Here is a 20,883-nt window from a genome sequence, read left to right as displayed (position 1 = left end):
TTGCCTTCATAGAATGAGACTACACAACACCCTGAGGTACAATTGTAGCCCCAGCATCTCTGATACCAAGAGCTCTGAAAATACAGCAGGCACACTACAGCCCACACTACAGTCTGAACATGTATATGCAACGCAACGGCTCTCCACACACACACAGAACCAAGACCACCATCACTGGTCTGCTCCCCAGCCAAGCAAAGAGCATGAACACTTCACCCTCACGCAGCCATGAGCATGAGGAAGGAGCCCAGCCACCCTTGACTGGGGCTTGTACACCTAATTTAATGCACCTTCTTGTTCCTACAGCCGAACTGGCACGTACACTTGGCAGCTTGGTGCCATGGGTACAGGAATTTCTTTGCTCAAGAGGACCTCCATGTCTGTACTATTCAGTGTCTGTTATACTCTGGCAATGGTAAAGACAAGTGGGTGGCAGAAATATCACCTCTTCTCTATTTGCAGGACTCTCTGAAAGATTAAGATGCCCTTGCTCCCATTTAAACATGATGGGAGGGCCTGAGCAATCTTTTAGGACACATAACACTATGTTAAATACAATAATTTTGTAAATTAAAGACAGAAGTATTAACAGAACCTCAAATAATGGTACCTTTGGGATTTGGAATTTCAATTAAAAGATAACATTCTCTTTTGCAAAGAACTCCGTGCAGATCCAGAGTTGACAACACTAGTTTAGGAAACAAGCACCAACTCTACATTCCACTGCAGACAGCAGCTGTGTTTTAAATACAGGCAGTACGCACACTCTACTTAATAAATAAAATTATCTCTTAAACTATCACACTTTTTTCTGGGTTGAAAAATCATCTACAGAGCCTGTCAAAAAAGTTTGCCTCCATTCCTTCACCCCTTTTTACTGACTGGAATTTGTACTCTAAATAAGCAAAAAATAATATAATTAATGCTTTTCATTTTTGAGGTGAGATAAAGGTGTTTGCTTTGTCACCTTGGCAGGGAAGAGGGTAGAAGAAAGAGGGGAAGAAGTAAATCAGGCAGACCATGTCAGAAAGAACGGTGATCTATGATAACCATTGGCCGCATCTGCAAAGCTAAGTAAGCAGAAAGACCCGTGAGCATTATTTGTCCCAACAGAAAAAGATAAAACCCCCTCAAGTTGAAATGGGCAAACACACAACTTATTATACAATGCACACACAAAGGACTTCAACATCTTCACATGGTGTTTACATTTCAAGCAAAGGCTTCCTTATCCTGAACTGCCAGCCCTCTGCTGACTGACCCATAGACGCAACATAAAACCATTTCTCCTTTCTCAAAAACTCAGAACAACCTTTTCCAAACTGGGATTTCTTCAAAGTCCTACCTGCCCCGAGCACTGCCCTAAAGTTAACTCATGATGCATATAATGAAATAGTTGGAAGAAAAGTGTCTAAGCAGGCACAAGCTATCCCAGGAAGAGGCAAATTTCTGTTGTCTACTTAAGCAAACATGTGGGAGCCTGGCTGCTCACTTTCATAAGCACTGGGAGCAGTTAGGGACTCAAATCACCAGAGATACTTGTCAAAACAACAGTCAGAGCAGAGGCAGCAGCAGATTAACTCCTTCACAGTCGCTGGCTACAGCACTGGGTTCACATGAATAGGATATGTCAGGGGACAGGGCACGCAGAGAAAGGCATCTGGGGCTAGACTGCTGAAAGGGGGTGGGGGTGCGTTGCATGAGGGGTGGAAGGCAAGAAGGGGAAATCAAACCTATGTATTGCCCCCTTCTCCTTATATACATATAACGTGCTTTTTCAGGAGATGGTGTTTGTAGGAGAGCTCACTTTCACATTGTAAATTCCCCAACTCCAAGTTTCACCAACAAACATACTTTTCAGCAGGGGGACTATAACATTTACATTTGTGTTGCAAAATTAGCAGAGTTTCTGGAATAAAACCAGAAACAAGGGAATGTTCACACCTGTCAGAGTTTGCTTTCCCTCAGAAATGTCAACACAAGCTGAGACTTTTCAACTCCAGCTGGTCTCTCTAGCTGCTCCGAAGGCAATGATCCATTACGCATGCATGCACGTAGACACACACACTCCGTGTTGTGGCATAACTACTGAACTAATTGTGACCAGAATTCAGCATTAATGAGAGATCTCATTCCTGATGGAGAATCCAGCTTCAGTGGAAAAAAAATTACCTTTTCATGGACTGTGCTTGGTCTGGGGAGGAAGGGAGTACTGAGCAAGGAGCCTACCATTTCTCTTTCCACTGAAGCAGAATCACAGCAAAAGCTCTGCAATTTGCTCTTTAAGGATTATCCCAAAACAACTTTAAACTGATTTCAAACTACTTGTCTCTGAAATATAGTTCTCTGCCTGTGGCTGCCTGAACTAGACTGTTAAACAAATCTATCAGGATAAATGCAGCTTAGCTAAGCACAGGGTTTTTTGCCAGAGATGTTACATCCTAGGTTATCCTATTCCTTCTCTCCCTATCCAACACACCCTCTTGCATGACCTCACACGTAAGCCAAAACAGTATCACTCTACAGGACATCCAGGATACATACATCCATTTTAAACCAGTGTTAAGTGATTCAGGTAACTCTATTTAGCTTCTAAGAAATCCTTCCAGAGTCAGTTTAAATATTGACCAGAGCTAATTCACATCTGCCTAGAAAAGGCCCAGATCCAAGCAAACCACTGAATGACTTTGCCACAAACTTAGTTTTTGATACTCTGACACTACTATGCCTGTGAACTTCCTCAGAAGTGCCTTCTAAACATGGGCTTGTAGAAGACGACAAAAAAAGCTCTCAAACTGAGAGACAGAGAAGACAAAGTGAGGGACACTCCTTTTTTCACCTCAAGACAACCCTGTCGCTAGCAGCAAGATGCATCTGAGGGAGACCGAAACACTCCAAATCATGAAACAGGGCAATGAAACCACCATCACTACTGGATGCCACCGCTGCCAAAATGACAGCCCAGCTCCTGGAATTCTCAGCGCAGCTTGCTTGATGTATCTCTGCTTTGCACTTCCACTCCAAGCTGTTGTGTAAAACTGGTAAGTGCTGCTAAGTAGTTACTTTCCTCCACAAATAAGAGGCCTTTACAGAAGCTAACAGTGTTTTTCCCTCTTCATAGCACAGAACCACATTTCCAAAGCCCATTAGCAGGCCTTCTGGCTGACAGGTCTACTCAAGAGAAAGCTATCCAGGTCTTTCAGCAAACGGGTCCAAGGTTCCTACCTTGTGTAGCCCAGAAAATGCTGACAGATGCAGAAGTCACATCTTTGCTCTTTACCCAGCTGTTGTTGCGGTGCCTAGTCCACGCAGAGATGACACAGAAATAATCTCCTCTGTCACTTTCTGAAGTCCACTGGATTCGTAAACTGAAGGTGTCAACAGCCCTTTTAGAGAAGATTATTTCCCCATTCTGAGTCCGCTCTCTGCTCCTGTCCCCAAGCAGCAGAGTCCAGTCTGCATCCATTGTGGCCAGGAGTTCTTCTGTCACCACATCATCACTGGGCAGGCGCTGCCTGTAGTACCAGGAAACTGTGAAGCGGATGTTTGCTTCAGTGTCCTGTGCATTTGTGATCCTGCAGTTGAGCTCTGTGGGGTCATCTGAAAACTTGGGTGTTTGAGAGGCATTCAGAAACACCTCATAGTCTGGCTCTGCAGAAGAGGAAATCCAGAAGAAAGGGGTTAGAAGCTACAAGCAGAAGTGAGAAAGCACCACAGCTTATTAAGAGATACTGCTAGCTTCCAATATGCGGCCTGTGAAAGCACCTGAGCTAGAATCCAAGTGCCAGAATATGCATTTTTCTTACAAGACCTGGGAACTGAGAACTTGGACTCCACCTCTCAGACCGGCACCAGTATGACATAGCACCCCTAAGGCTGCATTTCCAAACAAAATCTTCATTTCCTATGTCTAGTCAGGCGATTTCAGAAGAGTCAGGACTAAGATCTTGTCAAGCAATATCATTCCCTTCTTTAAGCCTGGCCCCAAGCACCCACCGCGTGCGTTCTGTTTCAGTCCAGCCAGTCACCTTTTGCACCTGTTCAAATGCCTGGGGCAGCCTGCAGCAACATGAGACTGGTTATTCTCTAGCTTTGGACTGACCAGAGACATCCCATTTCCCCAATTTCTTTCCAGGATAAGGGGCCATCTCCCACCCTGAAATGCCTTCTTTTCCACACTTAACCATCCCATCACGTCTCTACAATATGGTTCAAGAATTTTAGAGAACAACAGAAAACTCAAACACCTCACCCAGCCACCAAAACCAGGGGGGCAGGCTACCACCATTGGCACTGGCCACAGGCAGCACCAATAGTGGTGCACAGTAAATTTCAGCAGGCAGCATAATAAATACTAAGTAGGTTAAGAGTCAAGGATGCGTAGATCAGAAGAGCTTCACAGTCTGAATAGAGAAGTACGTGCTGTACAGCTGTGAGGCTGGAATACCTCAAGCTTGAAAAGGAGTGCCTGAGATTCATGGGTTAAGAATGGGGCTGTTCTATTTAAATCTGAAGTAGCTGGCTGCCCGAAGCCTAAAGGCGATAAGGCAGCCGCATGACTATTTTTTCTCAGTCTACAGAGACAGTAAAGGAAGAAGATCATAGCAAGAACCTCACGCCACAAAGGAAATACATATTTATTTACTAGTGTTAGAATATTTTTCTGTCTTGCTGTCTACTGTAATTCAGAGAAAGACTAGCTTTCCAACTGTTCGGCCAATACTCATCACATGGCTTTACATCGTAAGTATATTCAGTGCTCTGTATTTATTTCTTGCTTTATGTTTTATTTGGCATCTTGCCCTCCTAGAAACAATTAACTGAAGCTATAATTGGGACAGAGAAGGCAATCCAAGGCTAAACGTAGGCTTAGCTCACCAATGAGCCAAAGTAATAAAGCATCTTAATAGAACTGCTGCGCAAACTGTGTGCACATGCACTTTTAGACTTCAGATGCAAAGGATAAAAACAATTGTATCAAGCAAGCTGCTGCTATGTCAGCTTGCAGAAAAGATCTCTCACCATTACGTGTTATGCATGCAGTGTCCTTCCATCTAGCAAGAACAAGGGCATTAATACACACCAGACACTAAAGTACCTAGTGATAACTGATGGTGATTTTCTGCAGTGTTAGGTAACACACAAGCATAAAAATACTGTTTACATAAGTCCATAGTAGCTACTACCAGTGAACATAAGTGCAGATTTCTGTGCATTTTCAGTATAATTAAGGCAAAATACAAAGAAAACACACAGGATTTCTCTGCTGCAACCGAGGCATAGATTATTAATGGTGACCAAAACCCATTTTTGGTGTAAGTCGCCATAGATTCTACAGGTACACCACTCTTCCTGACTCACTCACAAAAGACTAGTCTTCTTCAGGGCCTCCTGGTATATTGCTTATATTCTGCAGTTTTATTACCATTCCCCCTCCCCCCCCCCCCCCCCCCCCCCAAAAAAAAAAAAAAAAGGCATTCAAGACCAATGAATATTTTCACAACAACAAAGACTATGAAAGTAGAAACCTCTACACAGGAACACAAGAAGGAAAAAGCTGCAAGAAACACGAGTTCTTAGGAAATCCCTTCAGGTTTGTTTTATTTGTGGGCAGGGGAAGGACCGCTAAGAAGAGAGTTTTGGCTTTGACAGCACCACTCCAGACAGGCTCTTCACTCTGACACACACTCAAACAGAGGATTTAGAAAGAAAAGGCTGGCTGGATAAACCTCATTCCTCCACTCTGTCAGCTGTCAAAGAACAGCCTCACTGACAGTTCAATGACTTAATACTTCAGCAGCTCTTAACTTCCATTAAGGAGGAGGAGTTGCTGAATTCTGGATGCAGCTGAAAACCTCAAATGCTGAAAATTTCTTCTTCTTTCCCTTGCCTTAGCAATGAAGCATGTGCTGAAGAGCTGATTTTATTCTCTCCTTCCCAAATAATGCCAAATAGGAATGGAAGGAGTAAGGAACAGTCCTACAGGTACAGGCACTATAAGATAGTACATGGGCATGCAGTTAACCTGTTCATGCATATGCACACAAGCTGGGGAAGGAGGGAACACTCATGAGTTGAATATGCAATTTGAATGGTTGAATGAGGACAGGAAATGAAGACATTCATCACTTGCACACTTCTAGCACACATTACGAGTATACTTGGAAACGGCCACGGCTCAACTGCTCTGTACAATGCTAAAATGCAAAATTTAAAGTCACTGTTGCTGGGATTTAACCTTGTGACACACCTATTTATTTCAGAAAACCAGGCTTCAGAGCAGGCTCTCTATATGCTGGCCTCATTCAGTACTTATGTTGGAGGAGTTTTGCCTTTGTAACTGGACAGTACCACCAGTTTCTAATGACAAGAGGCTCTGAATGGGTACATTGAGAGGGTTTAGGCCCAGATATTTGCATCCAGTCAAAGCTGAGACTAAGCACCAGTTACCACAACTCTGCTAGTCCGCCCCCCAGCTCACATCTAGGTTCATTCATGCTTCCAACACAACCAGTACTTTGAATTTTAGCAGGTGCAGATACCTTACCTACCACAACCTGCAACACCATCCTGAGTTTCATTGATTCTAAACTGAAGCTACTGTCTCCCCAAGATTAAACGAGGAGACAGGCCGGGTAGACTGATATGACTAGACCTATCCCTAAAATGACAGGCTTTTTAGAATTTTTGCTGGAGTTTCATTTTTAGTATTTGTCCCAAGTAACTTTACTTCTAAGGATATTTGCATAAAGAGAAATCTCCAGAGCTTAAGAGTTCAGCTGGGATAATGCAAAGCAAAAGCTTTACAATCTGCAGCATACATATGAGAGAGTGGATCTCCAAAACAGATTTGTCTTGGGAAAGATACTGTCAGCCTGCTCTTATAGGCCAGGCAGATCTCATAAGCCTGCTGAATCTCTTATCTACAGCTTCTGTTCCTCATTCAGACAAGAAGTTTTAAATGAACAACTGTTAAACACAGCTGCTTCTAACCAGCCCCTTGCAAAAAAAAAAAGTGGAAACGGACAGTATTGGAGCTGTAAGAAGGGAAAACCACCAAGAAAAACTGGAGGACAAAAGAAGGAGAGAATAGAGAGATCAAGTTTCTGTTTAAGTAGACTTTTCCACCCCCCAACGGGTGAATTCCCCCCACTGCTGGAGAAATGCTGAAGTAACACATGGAAGCCATAACTTCAAGTGCACAAATAATCCTTTGCTTGTCCAAAAGGCTAAAAATCCACTCATGTCTATGACTGAATGATGAAAAATGCACCACCCTGAGTAGGATGTTAAATACTGCAAGAAAATCTGTTTTAGTGGCCACTATGCTAACCAACACTGCTAGCATTGTTAGCCACAAGCCAGGTCTCTCAGTTACACTACTCAACAGCTGTGTCATGGTCTCGTAAAATGGACTTGTGTGTTGAGGGAGGAGAATAAAGCAATACAAAGTCATCTTCCATTCTAAATCTGTCAGTAGGACGTAGTGTCTCTCTAGTGATTAAAACAACAACACCCCACCAACTTTGAAAGCTAGAGTTCATTATGAAGTTTCCATTATAAATAATTTTTATGGTATATAACTCAAATATCAGGGGAAGCATCTGATATCACTGTGTTCAGAGCTCAGAGAGAATGCCTGCTGCTGTATCAGAGCCCTGCTAATGGTACAAAGGAGGTGAATGGGGACAACATGATGACTGGGGCAGCCTCAGCCCCTAGAAAACAAGGCAGGCTTTTAAGTTCTATTTCCCAATTGTAGACTGTTCAGTAAGATCAGGAAGTGGAGTGCATGGGTAGGACATGTGCTAAGAAATCCTAAAACCCCATAGGATATATCAGTATTTTTATATATAAGAGAGAGATACCCTACACATAGATACAAACAAGAAACTCACACAGAAGAGATTCTGCAAGATCCTCTCCCTTTTCTGATGGGACCAAGGAATGAGTGGCACATTACCCATGAAGCCTGAACACAAAATTACTCACCTAATGCTGTCACCACCACAGAGACTGGTGCAGATGTCCTCTCCACCACCTTATGCCAGCTCCCGTAGTGCAGTGGTACCCAGACAGCTGCTTGGCAGAAGTAGTAGCCAGAGTCTTCCACATCCACATCACGCACCAACAGGCGATAAGAGTTCTTATCTACATGGCTCAGGCTGATGAGAGTTGAATCGCTGACAACAGAATCAAGGTCCATGCTCAGCAAAACCTGAGCATCTGACAAGGTGTCATCAGGTGATGCAGAAAAATACCATATGACCTCCGGTTGGAAAATACCACTCCTGTCTGTTGTGATGTTGCATGTAAGATCCAGGGAGTCTCTTTCAGTCACAGACACATTGCTTGTTGAGATGACCACATCTAGAGCTTAGAAATGAAGAGACAAAAATTGAAACAATGTTTTGGATTTTTTTAGACTCCATTAAGTTATCCAGGGCTTCACATTCTATTACAGAAGCTTCTGAAGGAGCTCTGTAAGCCCTACCTTCAAATGCCTGTTGGATATTTTGCTGCATGACCTAATATATACTTACCTTCTAATATCAGTCAAGCAAGGGACATGTGATGAGGGCAGGGGGAGGAAGGGAGGGAGAACAGGGTTTTCATAACTCAACAGCAACTGGTCCATGAAGACTTTGTCCCAATCACAGACCATATGTCACCTGCGCAAATCAGGAAAATGTGTACAGGATTTTCCATTCTCACAGCAGGGTCAAGGTGTTTTGGGACTATGTCTTAGAAGAGAAAGTGTCACTAAAATCACTAGGAAGTACATTAGAACTCAGCTTGGTTTCTGCTGAAATGGTTTTGAGCTCCTCTAACAGAACAGATTTAGATAAGAAGCAGCCCTGGCCACATGTTGGAGTCCTGACTGATGTCAGGTGTGTTACAGAAACATGAAATGGAAGTTAACAGAAGGGAGCAATAACACCTTATACTGCTGACTCCTCCACTTATTACTCTGACCAACACACACTGGGGACTTTAAAGCAATGCCAATAGCCACTTAAAACACATTTAACAAACTCCTCCACCAGCCAGTGAATATTTTTAATATACATAGCACATATGGTCACAGCCAGCATACAAACAGGACCTTCTGCATTCTATAGGTTACCAGGCTGGCCACAGCTTTGTTAGAAGACCAGGAGTAAAAAAGCTGGCCTTACTCACTGGTAAGAGGTGAACCAGGGGTGCTGTGCATGCTGTTTTTAAACCTCAGTGCAGATCATTCACTAAGTTCCCTGGCCACTGCATGTCTTCACTTGCTCATTGCCTAAAGATTAGATTTGGATCTCAGTGCAGCATTGTTCCCACAGTGCGTAATGCAGCTGCTCTTAAAGTCTCAGCTGAGGCCAGTAGACAAGGCTGCTACAGCAGTGGCTCTTCTCAGCAGATCTATAACCCAGACCACAAGCAAGAATACAGATTCCTGCCTTAAACAGGCAGCTATGTCTCTAGTGCAGATTAGTGACTTCTATGTAAAGCCATGTTCTACTACATAACAGGTACTCATTTGTAAAAGCTTTCTAGGATTATCATCAGAATGAGAGATGACATATAAAGGCAGAGCCCAACTGAGCAGCCACAACTATTGCCAATAAAACCAAGCAATACTCATCTCACTGCTCACCACCTGATAGCACAGAGCAGTCAAACTGGACAGAGGGTAGCAAACCCCACCCAACTGGTAAAGCAAAGTCCACTGATGAGTATTTCATTGGGATTTCCCTCTCTGTGTTATCATGGGATTGGCATCAGTAGGAAAGCCTAGTTAATTTAACAGACTAATACCAGAATACAAAATAAGACTCAGCTGCAAGGTTAATAGCAGCATTTCTCCAAGGAACACTTCTGCCTTTGTGAAATAGTGACGGGCATTCAGAATCCGGCAGTATATGCATACAGAGGGACTCTAAGAGAGTTTACCCATATGTATATTCTCAATGCTCCTTTTTTGATTACAGACATGTCTGAAGGCCTCACTTAGGGTTATACACCTGGTGTGCAAGGTACTATTGAAAAAAAGACATAAGTCAGGCCCAAAGATGTCACAATTTTAGGAGATGAAAGTGATGGGCAAGTATACAGAAGAGCAACAACAGAAAAAAATCCCACAGTTATGCAAGTAATATGTGCATGACTTTTTTCATTAGATATGATAATTCATATTTTGGTTTGTTTGTTTGTTGGGGTTTTTGGTTTTTTTTTTTAATTTTTTTTCCTACAAATTCAACCCCATAGTTTACAGCAAGTCAGAATGAGGGAAGTGCAGCAACCAGGCATAGCATTTACAACTCAAGTTCATTTTAGCATGCAAGTGCAAGGTTTTGGATGTCAGCACAAGATGCTCCTCAAACCCTACTACAAGATGTGTGGGTAAAATTTCCACAACATTTTGCTGGAGAATAACCTATCCCATTTAGCGTAACTTAAAAAAAAAAGCCTTCATGACCCTGACAAAGTGCCAGTGCTGCCAATGACTGAGCTAAGAGTGAAGGCAAAAAAACCCTAAACAAAACAAACAAACAAAACCACACACCCAAACCACATTAAAGAACTTTACTACTACTTGTCCTGGCCATCCTCACCCTGTTTTCAGCTGCTGATTAAACCCCACCCACTTAAACCAAACTCTCTGTAAGTGCAACAAAACGGAGAATTACAGCTCTTAAGCAAGCCCTGCCTCAGCAGAGAACACCTGCAAGCTTTACTGTGTAACAGACACCCTGAAAAAGAGGGGGCAGATTGATCCTGTCAAATTTCACAGGCTAAGTATCACCAGGATACTAAAACTACATCCAAATGAGCTAGCCAAAAAAACCCCAGCAGCTCTGGGTTCTCCCTATAGTGATTAAAGGATTACAAAAATGAAAAGATACCCTTACTGTCTGAACACTTCTGAAACGTCATCATAATCTCACATTCCTGAGGGATCATCATTGCCTGGTTTTCCACCTATTGAGTGACAAGATGCATCACCCTTGCTTTCCCTCCTCCAACTAGCAGTGGTAATGCTAATGCAATTAAGTGCTCAGTCCATCTACTCCTGAAATCTATATGGACAGGGATATCTGGATACCCTCAGTACAGCTCTACAAGTACTTTTGTCTCCTTAGTCAAGCATGCAATGATGTATTTAACAGAACCATTACTGTCCTAGACCCCTGTCAACACGGTGGAGCAATCAGACCAGTGAACCAGTACCAGTGATAAAAATCACTGGATAATTTCTCCTGTTAAATTATCACTGCCCTCCTGCTCTCTCTTGATTATTTATTAAATAAGATACAGGAATAACATACAGAAAAGCTTCACATCTGTCACTGAATCACAAGCCACTTTTACAGGGGAAGTGCAGTTGTTTAGTGCTATGGGATAACCCTACATTAATGAGAGAGCAGAGGGAAGGTTTGGGGTGCTCAGGGGTTAAATACAATGTTTATTTAAGAAATATAAAAACCAGAAGTAATCTGAAATGAACTAAGGATGAGATAAAAATCTAGGCCTAGGCAGCTAAGAGGTTGCAGTCACTCCTTCCATGCCATCATCTCCCTTCTCCCCAAAATAAGCGCTAGAGAAATTATGCCAAGCACTTTCTATTGACTCAGATGTAAACAGGCCAGCTATCCAAACAGCGCTCTAGGTTCTCCTGGAATGTATCCTCATTTAGTTCAGCTTACCCAATTTTTGCTCTCGAAGTATCTCAGCCTGTAGCTATACCAGTGCTACAGCTACAAGCTGTGATGCCAGCCCATCAGTAACACTCACCAGTCTGCTGGATTGCCACACTTGCTACCTCCACGCTCTTCTCCTGAATCTTCTGCCATGAGCTATCTGCCCCTCTCACCCACTCGCTCACAAGACACCTGTAGGCACCCCCATCCACCGACGAGGCCTGGGGTACAGATAACCGGTATGTGTCATTCGCTCCTGTGTCCAAGCGGATCTCTCCATTACTGTAGCGCTCTTCATAGCCAGGACCTGGCTGGAATTTGCCCTCATGAGTCAAAGATAGGATGTCCTGCCAAGTCGATCCACTTTTGATCTGCCAAGTCACATGCAGGTGAGTGTGCTCTGGTGAGGTGGTAATTGCTGAGCAGCGCAACTTGAAGGAGTCACCCTCAGACAGTCTGAGAGGCATTGAGGAGCGTGCTTTTGAACCACTCACTGATAAGCCATCGGAAATCACTATTTAAAAAAAAACAAAAGACCAAGACACAAGCATCATAAAATGGAAACAAGAAGAGAACACTCACACTGACCTCTTCAGATATGATGCAGTAGAACTACTACAGAGCAACACCTGGCGAATCATTATTCCTTCTTCCACACACAAATATATTCCAGGAACAAGGAAATTCAGCTCAAAAATCCGTTAAAGGAAGTGCTCCACTTTAAACAAGCCAAGACAACCATTCAAATTCATTTATCCTTCCCCTTGCTTTAATTTCTCAACCAAACATCATTCTGACTACTCCCATCCAGAACCATCTTGATTTTCATGGGAGTAAAGGATAAGACACTTGGAAAATATTTATAGTCTCCCAAGCTATTACTAAAGAATGCTAAATGAGGGAGCAAAGCTAGGGCATGACTGCAGTATCAACATGTGAAATGGGAAGATTACCCTCTTTCTATAGAAAGATCCCTAGATGACACTAAGTAAGAGAGAAAAGACAGGCTGTTTTTTACCTGAAGTTAGCCTCTCTACTCAGAGGCTTAGGGACATTAAATATTTGCAGACATCTTCAGAAAACCCTCTACTTAGTTTTCACATTTTTATTTACATATTTACTAGACAGAAAAAAAGAAAGCTGTGTTTATAGTAAACAGCCTCTCTTTGCTTCTTTACCTCACTTGCCTTTGCTATCATACTTCCCAATTTTCAATTTTGGCTTTAGGAGAATTAAACAGGAACAGGGAGAAGGAGAAGAAAATCTCAATGCTCATAAGCAACAGAAATTCAACATTCTTAAGGTTACATCTGTAATCAATATCAAAAACAAGTTTAGAGCACACCTCACTCTTCAGAAATACCTTTCACTTGGACCTCTGCATCATAATTTCCCTGAACGGTGGCATCAGTGCTGGGCGTGGAGCATTTGTATCTCCCTTGGTCAGTTGGCTGGATGTTTCTAATCACAAGTTCCACAGCATCGTTGCTGCTCCGTCTCAGTTTGATATCCCCGTGGCCCACGCGTTTTTGGTATTCCTCAGAGGTGAATGTAGAATCCCAGGTACTCACTATCCGCACGAAGTCAGTCTCCCGGGAGAACTCCCAGTCAAAGTTCTGTTCACTAGGTCCATCGTAGTCACTAACACTGCAAGGGATCACCACCTCCGTGCCCACAACTCGAATAAGAGGACCTTTGGGCACCCTCACAACACGCCCTCTGCACAAAGCTAGGCAGGAAGATAGAGAGAAGGAGAACACACAGTTAACAAAGGAATTACCAGGATAGACTTTGACCAAAAAAAAAAAAAAAAAAAGAAAGAAATAGAATAAGGTTGGGCACCCCACTCTGCAGAAAGCTAGAACTAGTAAAAGCAGTATTTCCCATTAACATTTAATCTTGCTGGAGCAGGAGCCCCTAAACACACCATTTTTAGTGTGGACAATCTTCTGTTTCATTGCTTATTTCGTAACCTGTTAGGTAATGAAATACTGAGGGAAATAAATTTGTAAGGAGGATAAAAAAACCAAGGGAGAGAACTAGCCATAGATCCAATGGGTAGCAATTTCTCTACTACAAGCCAAGTGCTATGTAAGCTACTTAATCAACATTAACAAGTGGGTTTTGTTACTACAGTGAGGGTATAATCTAATCAGGCATTTTTATGTGTCTTCTGGTGACATCAGTAGAGGGTTCAAAGTAGGAAACTAACCTTCCCCTAGCTTGAGGGCCATACAATGGTAAGTTGACTCTCCCCAAAAACAATCATAGTCACTTCTGCCCTGAGGGGTCATGGCTTCTCTAACACAGGTGAACTTCCTTTCCTTCCTAATTGATTTAAAAGGAAGAACTGATTTCAGACACAGTTTGCTTGAACACATTTCTGCAACCACACCTGTTTCTAGCACATATTTCCACTTTGGTGGAAGTCCCAGAACATGGGAGCATGAGCACAGCAGGCTCCCTCCAGAGCAGAGGAACACAGAGTGTTCAGACCATGTTTTCTAGGATTGTCTCGCTAGAAGGATAGAACAACAGCAGTGCTCTGCAGAAGGCTGGCAAAGCAGTGTGTTATGCTCCAGGCATAAGTGTGAACCACTTATACTAGCCAGAGTACCTGGCAAAGACACAGCAAGAGACTTTTCTGGTTGATTTGGCTCTGTAGCCCAAATAACAACTCCAGCAGCTGCACATGGATTTTGGCAGGTTCTTACTTCCCAAAAGAGCAAACTGCATTGATTCACAGCTCCAATCAGAGAAACCTTTTCAGAAAGAGAGGGGTACTACCTAAACTCAAGTGTCCAAACACAAACAGCCCACTGCATGCCACCAGCTCCATACCCATAGCAAAAAATTTTAGCAGCCAGGTAGAATAGGAGAAGCCAGAACACTGAAGGACAGTGCTTGCTAAAACAAGATCTTGCAGAAACCAGGTAAATGGCTGTAACAACATCAAATGCAGTTGGACCAAAAGGTTGATCTGAGACACCACAGAGGCAAAGCCAAATTTAAACAGCCACCCCCCAACCCTGCAACACCCAAGTCCAGCAACTCGCAACTGCTCTAATTCACCAGCTACACTGGGAAGTCACCAGCTAGTGACATGAACACCAATATACTTGCTGAGCCTTCCCCTATCACTGTATGTTTCTTGCTGTAGATTAAGACCCCGCTCACTGGCTCAGAACCACCATGCCAATAGGTATCCAGATGTGGGCAAAGAAGTTAAATCTCACAGACAGAAACCACCCAGTGGGGAGTCTGTTATAAACTGCAGCTTGTCCCCTCCAGAGCAGCATGGAGAAGGGTGTGTTAAAGAATCAAGATTTCTGTAGGCATTTAAAAACTACACAAGCAGCTGTCCACACTGAGCATAACTACAAGATAAAAAGCATATTTTTATCCCCAGTTTCAGTTCAGTAAACAGTTGAACCAAGGACTGACACTGTCTTTACCGCCCCAGTTCATAACTCACAGCATGTTCTTTGCTTTGTAGGCTGTTCACATGTACAGACACAGTCATAATAGTCCAATTTCTTCATTGTCATGACCCTCTGTATTCAACATTAGTACTTCATTAGACTTATTTGTAATGCAGACTGGGGTTAATCTCTTACCCCTTGTATCTCTCTGAGAAGATGCTTATTATGTACCTGATCAAGTGATTGACTAGTCCTAAAAAAGAAGCTGGACTTCTCTACACCATTCACACATGAATCAGAGAGAAAAACCTCTACTGCTAATGTTTTGTTCCATAACCAGATGTCTTTAAGGACACAAGGACTATATAGTAAAATCACTGATACAGAAAAATAGCCAACAAAAAATAAAGAAAGCTGCAGGGCTCCGATATATTTCCTCACTAGGTCTTAAATTGCAGCCCCATCCAATCCTTCCACTTATCCTCTTATAGAAAGCCGTAACAGCAGCAGGTAAGCTTTAAAGCACTGACAGCCAAACCAGCTTCCAGCAGACCACTGTGAGAAGTCAGCTCAGGATCCCGACTGAGAGCACTCCTAAAACACTGACATCTCTCTAGAAGAAACTCCCATGACACTAAAACAGGGAAACACTATTCTGCATGTGTCTTCAGCTGTAGACCCACATACCACACACTGCACTAATCCCATCTGGAGGTGACAAACGCATGATTAATGTGGCAAGGGCTGCACGCTTGTGTTTGAGATTAGCACCCACAGCTCAGTTCCTCTTCTTCCAAGGTCACTGAAGACCCTTTGACACTAAATGAAGTTAGGGGGTGATTAGCACCTTCATAAGAGAAGGCAGGCCAGAGGGAAAGATAGGGGTACAGGGTTGCCTCAGCAGATCTGTTCAGAGTCTGTGCCCTATTGTTGTAAAGCGATGTTTATCCCCCTCCTCACAGCAGAGTCACACAAGCGATTCCAGTTTAACACCAAGTTGGAAGAAGGGTAGTGGAACAGGCTGCAGAAGATAAGAGGGACCACCTGTAATAGTTATAATGTTATACTTTACAAAAATAACATTTGTAACTGCTAAGATAAATTAGGATTCTCATAGGGCAGGAGCACACACAGACAGCATCACAAGATAAGAGAATGAGAACTTACTGCACAACATCTGCTGTGCTCTGCCCACAGGTAAAGGAAGAACGTGCACAGGGCAGGCACTCCAAGGGTGAGCTGAATTTCTAGATGACTCAGGAGGCTCAGTATGCAGTTAGCTGTGAATTCAAGGTTCTGCCTTTTGTCCTGCAGCAGTCAACAGCAAGAGTATCCCTAGCTACTAAACAAGGTGTTACGTTCTTTGCTGTGCATTAGGGATTAACATTTCATGTAGCTGTAGCAGAAGGCACAGAGCTACAGACACTGATCTTGGCAAGAGGTGAGCTCAGCTCCACTTTACTCTAGCAGATGAATGAGGAGCTTTTACAAATATTTTATTCTTGCAGTGCCCTGTGTTACTCGCATACACCCCCCTCCATCTTCCGAGAGCAATCAAATCTGAATTTTTGTGAAACTTTTCTTTTTTACGACACCTGATAGATTTTGCTGTTAATATAAGGTGGCACGTTCTTAGTGAATTCACATGAATCCCACTTAACTGTAGAAACAGACGGAGCAGGACAGAACAGTATATACGCTAGTGACAGAAAACAACAGAATTTTGACAATTCAGCATTACACCAAAAAAGTAGGACGACCAGAGAGCCTTCATAGCTGCTTGTCTAGAACTTGGTTAGAGGATTCTCCCAAGGGAACACATGAAATACTCCACCAGGAATATAGGCAAAGTGTGGCCCAAAGTACAATAATAAACTGGCGCCTGCCATATTAATAGTACAGAGGCAAGATAGCTCAGACACAGCCTAGGCAGTTTTGAGCTAGTGTTTGTTCTCTAGCAATGGTCCATGAAGTACTTAAATTAATTCCTCCCATCACCTAGATGCACCATCTCATTGCTGTCATTAAAAGAAATCCTTTCAAAGAGAACAAGGAAAGTAAATGGCAGAATAGATAGGTTGTGAAGTCAATCCAAGTACATTAAGTAGCAACCTGTCATTTTTAGGATAACCAAGAAAATAAGGCAGCAAAATTATGCAGGATCTACAGAACAGGTGGTCTGTTTAAACACCCAAGAAGCTACACAACTCCACACAGAAGGGGCTGGTGAGGATTTCCTCTGCGTTAGGGACATTGCTATAGATGAGGAAAGTCTTCTAGGAGCTTCATCTTCACACAGGTTTTGCATCTACATATGATTTATGAAAGAACAAGATGAGAAGTAATCTGTGGAGTTGCCCACAAGGCTGAGGAGGTATTATCATTGCAAAGAACACACTTCAGCTTCAGCACTCTCACACAAGGTGCTTCTTCCAGCCTGTGCTAGACAGCTCGCTCTAATAAGAAAACATGTTCTCTTAGCAGCCCAGAGAAGGAGGTTGACTCTTTACGTCCACCAGACAAAGGAAAATGCAGTGTGACATGCAGTAGGAAGCCAATTAAAGCCAAAAAAGTAAGAGCTGAAGAAAGAGTAAATTGGCTCAGACTAAGCACTCCAGCCTCTGCATCACAAAGACTTAGAACACACAGTCCAACTCCTCCACCAAGGCAGTCACGGGAGACACGGCGATGACTTTGCTGATGCCTTTCTTCTCAAAAGAGCTTTCCAAACTTGTTGTTGGCAGTTTCATCTGCCAACTAAACATTACCATGTCTGGGAAGGAAATACAGCAGCCTTTTGAAATTCACAACAGTTTATGACCGGAAAAAAAAAAAAATACTGCAGCCAACTTTGCAAATGGTGGTAACGATTTTCCCTCCCTGAACTTCTCCATTTATTTTCAATCCAGGCACCACTTCACTGCAGCACTGCGTAAATGAGAGGGTTGTACAGGGACAACCCTTCTTGTGCCACGCTGGAGACTAAGCAATGTATTACCCACCATTGAAGTTGTGCACTCTGTCTCCTATTTCTAGCAAAATCCCAAATCTCCAGCTTCTGTATTGTACTGCTTAATGACAGTGCTTGTGATGCATGAAGCCATTTTACAAAATGGAGGGGAAAAAAAAGGTTTGATTTTTGCATCTTTTTTTGTCCCAAAGAGACACATCCACACGAATCCTCTTCCCCCCTTTTGGAAGAGAACTGATCAGGCTCCTGCTGGGAGGCGTTCAGCGACTTTCCCCAGCAAGCAGGCAGGTGAAGGGACAGACAGCATGCCACACATTCACAGGCTCTTCTCTGGGGAAGGAGAACTAAAGCATATGAGTATGGGAGATTATAACCTTTATCTCCAATCTTTCTCTCTTCCCCTTGCCTCTCCTCCCAGCTTCAATCATCATCAGGCAGCTACACATCAAGAATGTAATCTTTGACTATCTGGGAGAGAAAGAACAAGTTACAAGTATGCCTACAATGTTTGAAAACTTTTCAATACTGTTAACACTTTTTTTTTTTAAATATATAACATGGTTTTCCTAGAAGTTGCACATTTACACAACCAACATGTTGCTTTGGGATTTCCCCCTTTTTAAATGCAATCAATTAAATTTTCTATCCTACACAGTGTATGCGTGAGCGGGAAAGTCAGAGATTAAGCAGAATAAAAGGTATTTCTTTAATTACCAAAAATGCAGCTAACTACTGAGATTTCTTTACTGGTATCAAAAAGAAAAAAATCTAAATAAGTGAGATCTCTTACCATTCCTGCTTAACACACAACAGCATCATATGCTTTTTTCCAGCGCAGACAAACACACAGTAGGAGTTGGGATCTATGCTAAATAAAGTGGTAGGCTTTTGCTACTCTTTACGAATTACAAAAATCAGATCACCCTCACCAACAGAAGCAACCTGCACCTTACAACCAGACAGCCTGCAGAGGGAGTGAACAAGGGCTCCTTGAAAAGAGACCAAATTTGATTCCTTATCTTGAAGCTGTAATCACCATAGCAGACCAGAATTATCTGAAGCACACAGGGCTCCCTCCATACCTTGCAAGCCAACAGTACTGTTACACCTCCCTCACTGCAATACTCCCTACCTAAAAAAAGACTGATTGATAGATTTTTATGGCTTGAAAGATCTGCAGCATATCTGAAGATATCAGAGAAGAGCAAATGAAAGAGTCCATAAGAGAGACATTTACATTGTTCTTTCCCAGGCGGCTAGGATTCTTTTTTTAGATAATGTAGAGCTCTTATCAAAAGGAATTAGCCTGGGTGTAATTGCTTAAAACCCATTATCTCTATCAGGATGAAGAAACGCATACTGCATCTTAAGTGAAGCCTCAGAAATGCTATCAAACTGCAAGGCTGCTGGATTGCTCTAATCTCCATGCCATCTGAGGCATCTCAGAAAGGTAACATCTCCAGCACCAGGTGAAAAAGTACCTCACCAGCTGGACTCTCTCTACACCACGTGGATTAAGATTCACATGAAAGGATTAGAACAACATATTTTGCAGCACAGTAACGACCTGCTGTCTTCCCCACTCACCCCCCCTTACCCACCGCCCCCAAGAAAAGGGATTCCAAATGCACCTAAGCAAACCACAAGGCTTTTACTAAGACACAGTTCTCAGTCACCATAGAACCACAGAATGGTTTGGGTTGGAAGAGACCTTTAAAGGTTATCTAGTTCCAACCCCCTGGAGTGGGCAGGGACATCCTCCACTAGATCAGGTTGCTCAAAGCTTCAGCCAATCTGACCTTGAACACTTCCAGTGATGAGGCATCCACAAGTTCTCTGGGCAACTTGTTCCAGTGTGTCACCACCCTCATAGTAAATAATTTCTTCCTTATGTCCAATCTAAACTTACCCACTTTCAATTTAAGATCATTGCCCCTTGTCCTGTCACCACAGGCCTTGTTAAAAAGTCTCTCTCCACCTTTCTTATAAGCTCCCTTTAAGTACTGAAAGGCCGTGATAAAGTCTTCCTAGAGCCTTCTCTTCCCCAGGCTGAACAACCGCAACTCTCTCAGCCTTTCTCCATAGGAGAGGTGTTCCAGCCCTCCAATTGTTTTTGTGGCCCTCTTCTGGACCTGCTCTAACAGGTCCATGTCTTTCTTGTGCTGGGGGCCCCAAAGCTGGATGCAGCACTCCAGGTGGGGTCTCACCAGAGCAGAGGTGCAGAATCACCTCCCTCAACCTGCTGGCCAGGCTTCTTTTGATGCAGCCCAGGATATGGGTAGATTTCTGGGCTACAAGCGCACATTGCTGGGTCACATCCAATTTTTTGTCCACCAGTATCCTCAGTGCTTCTCTGCAGGGCTGCTTTCAATCCATTCATCTCTCAGCCTGTACTGATATTTGGGATTGCCCCAACTCAGGTGTAGGACCTTGCACTTGGTCTTGTTTAACCTCATGAGGCTCACATGGGCCCACTCCTCAAACCTGTCAAGGTCCCTCTGGATGGCACCCCTTCTCTCTGATGAATCAGCTGCACCACTCCACTTGGTGTTGCCCACAGTCTTGCTGAGGGTGCACTCAGTCCCACTGTCTGTGTCATTAATGAAGATATTGAACAGTACCAGTCTTAATAAAGATCTTTGAGGGACATCACTTTTACTCATCTCCATTTGGCCACTGAGCTGTTGACTGTAACTCTTCAGATGCAGCCATCTCCTTATCCATTGAACAGTCCATTCATCAAACCCATCTCTCTCCAGTTTAGAGACAAGGATGTTGTGTGGGACTGTGTCAAAGGCCTTAT

The 20,883-nt window shown here is 43.2% G+C and overlaps 1 protein-coding gene across 1 annotated transcript in view; it reads right to left on the bottom strand.

The window, feature by feature from the left end:
- Positions 1 to 20,883, bottom strand: part of PTGFRN (prostaglandin F2 receptor inhibitor) — a 72,567-nt gene that overhangs the window by 27,574 nt on the left and 24,110 nt on the right. The window contains exons 2-5 of the mRNA XM_064469229.1: positions 13,051 to 13,416; positions 11,782 to 12,201; positions 7,993 to 8,376; positions 3,226 to 3,651 (exon numbers count right to left, since the gene is read on the bottom strand). Of these exons, the coding sequence (XP_064325299.1) occupies positions 3,226 to 3,651; positions 7,993 to 8,376; positions 11,782 to 12,201; positions 13,051 to 13,416 (1,596 nt within the window). The remainder of the gene's footprint in view (positions 1 to 3,225; positions 3,652 to 7,992; positions 8,377 to 11,781; positions 12,202 to 13,050; positions 13,417 to 20,883) is intronic.

This window comes from Phalacrocorax carbo, chromosome 1 (genome assembly GCF_963921805.1).
Source record: "Phalacrocorax carbo chromosome 1, bPhaCar2.1, whole genome shotgun sequence".
In the NCBI taxonomy this organism is placed as follows: domain Eukaryota; kingdom Metazoa; phylum Chordata; class Aves; order Suliformes; family Phalacrocoracidae; genus Phalacrocorax; species Phalacrocorax carbo.
Note: the sequence above shows the minus strand (reverse complement) of the source record. Positions and strands in the feature narration are given on the sequence as shown.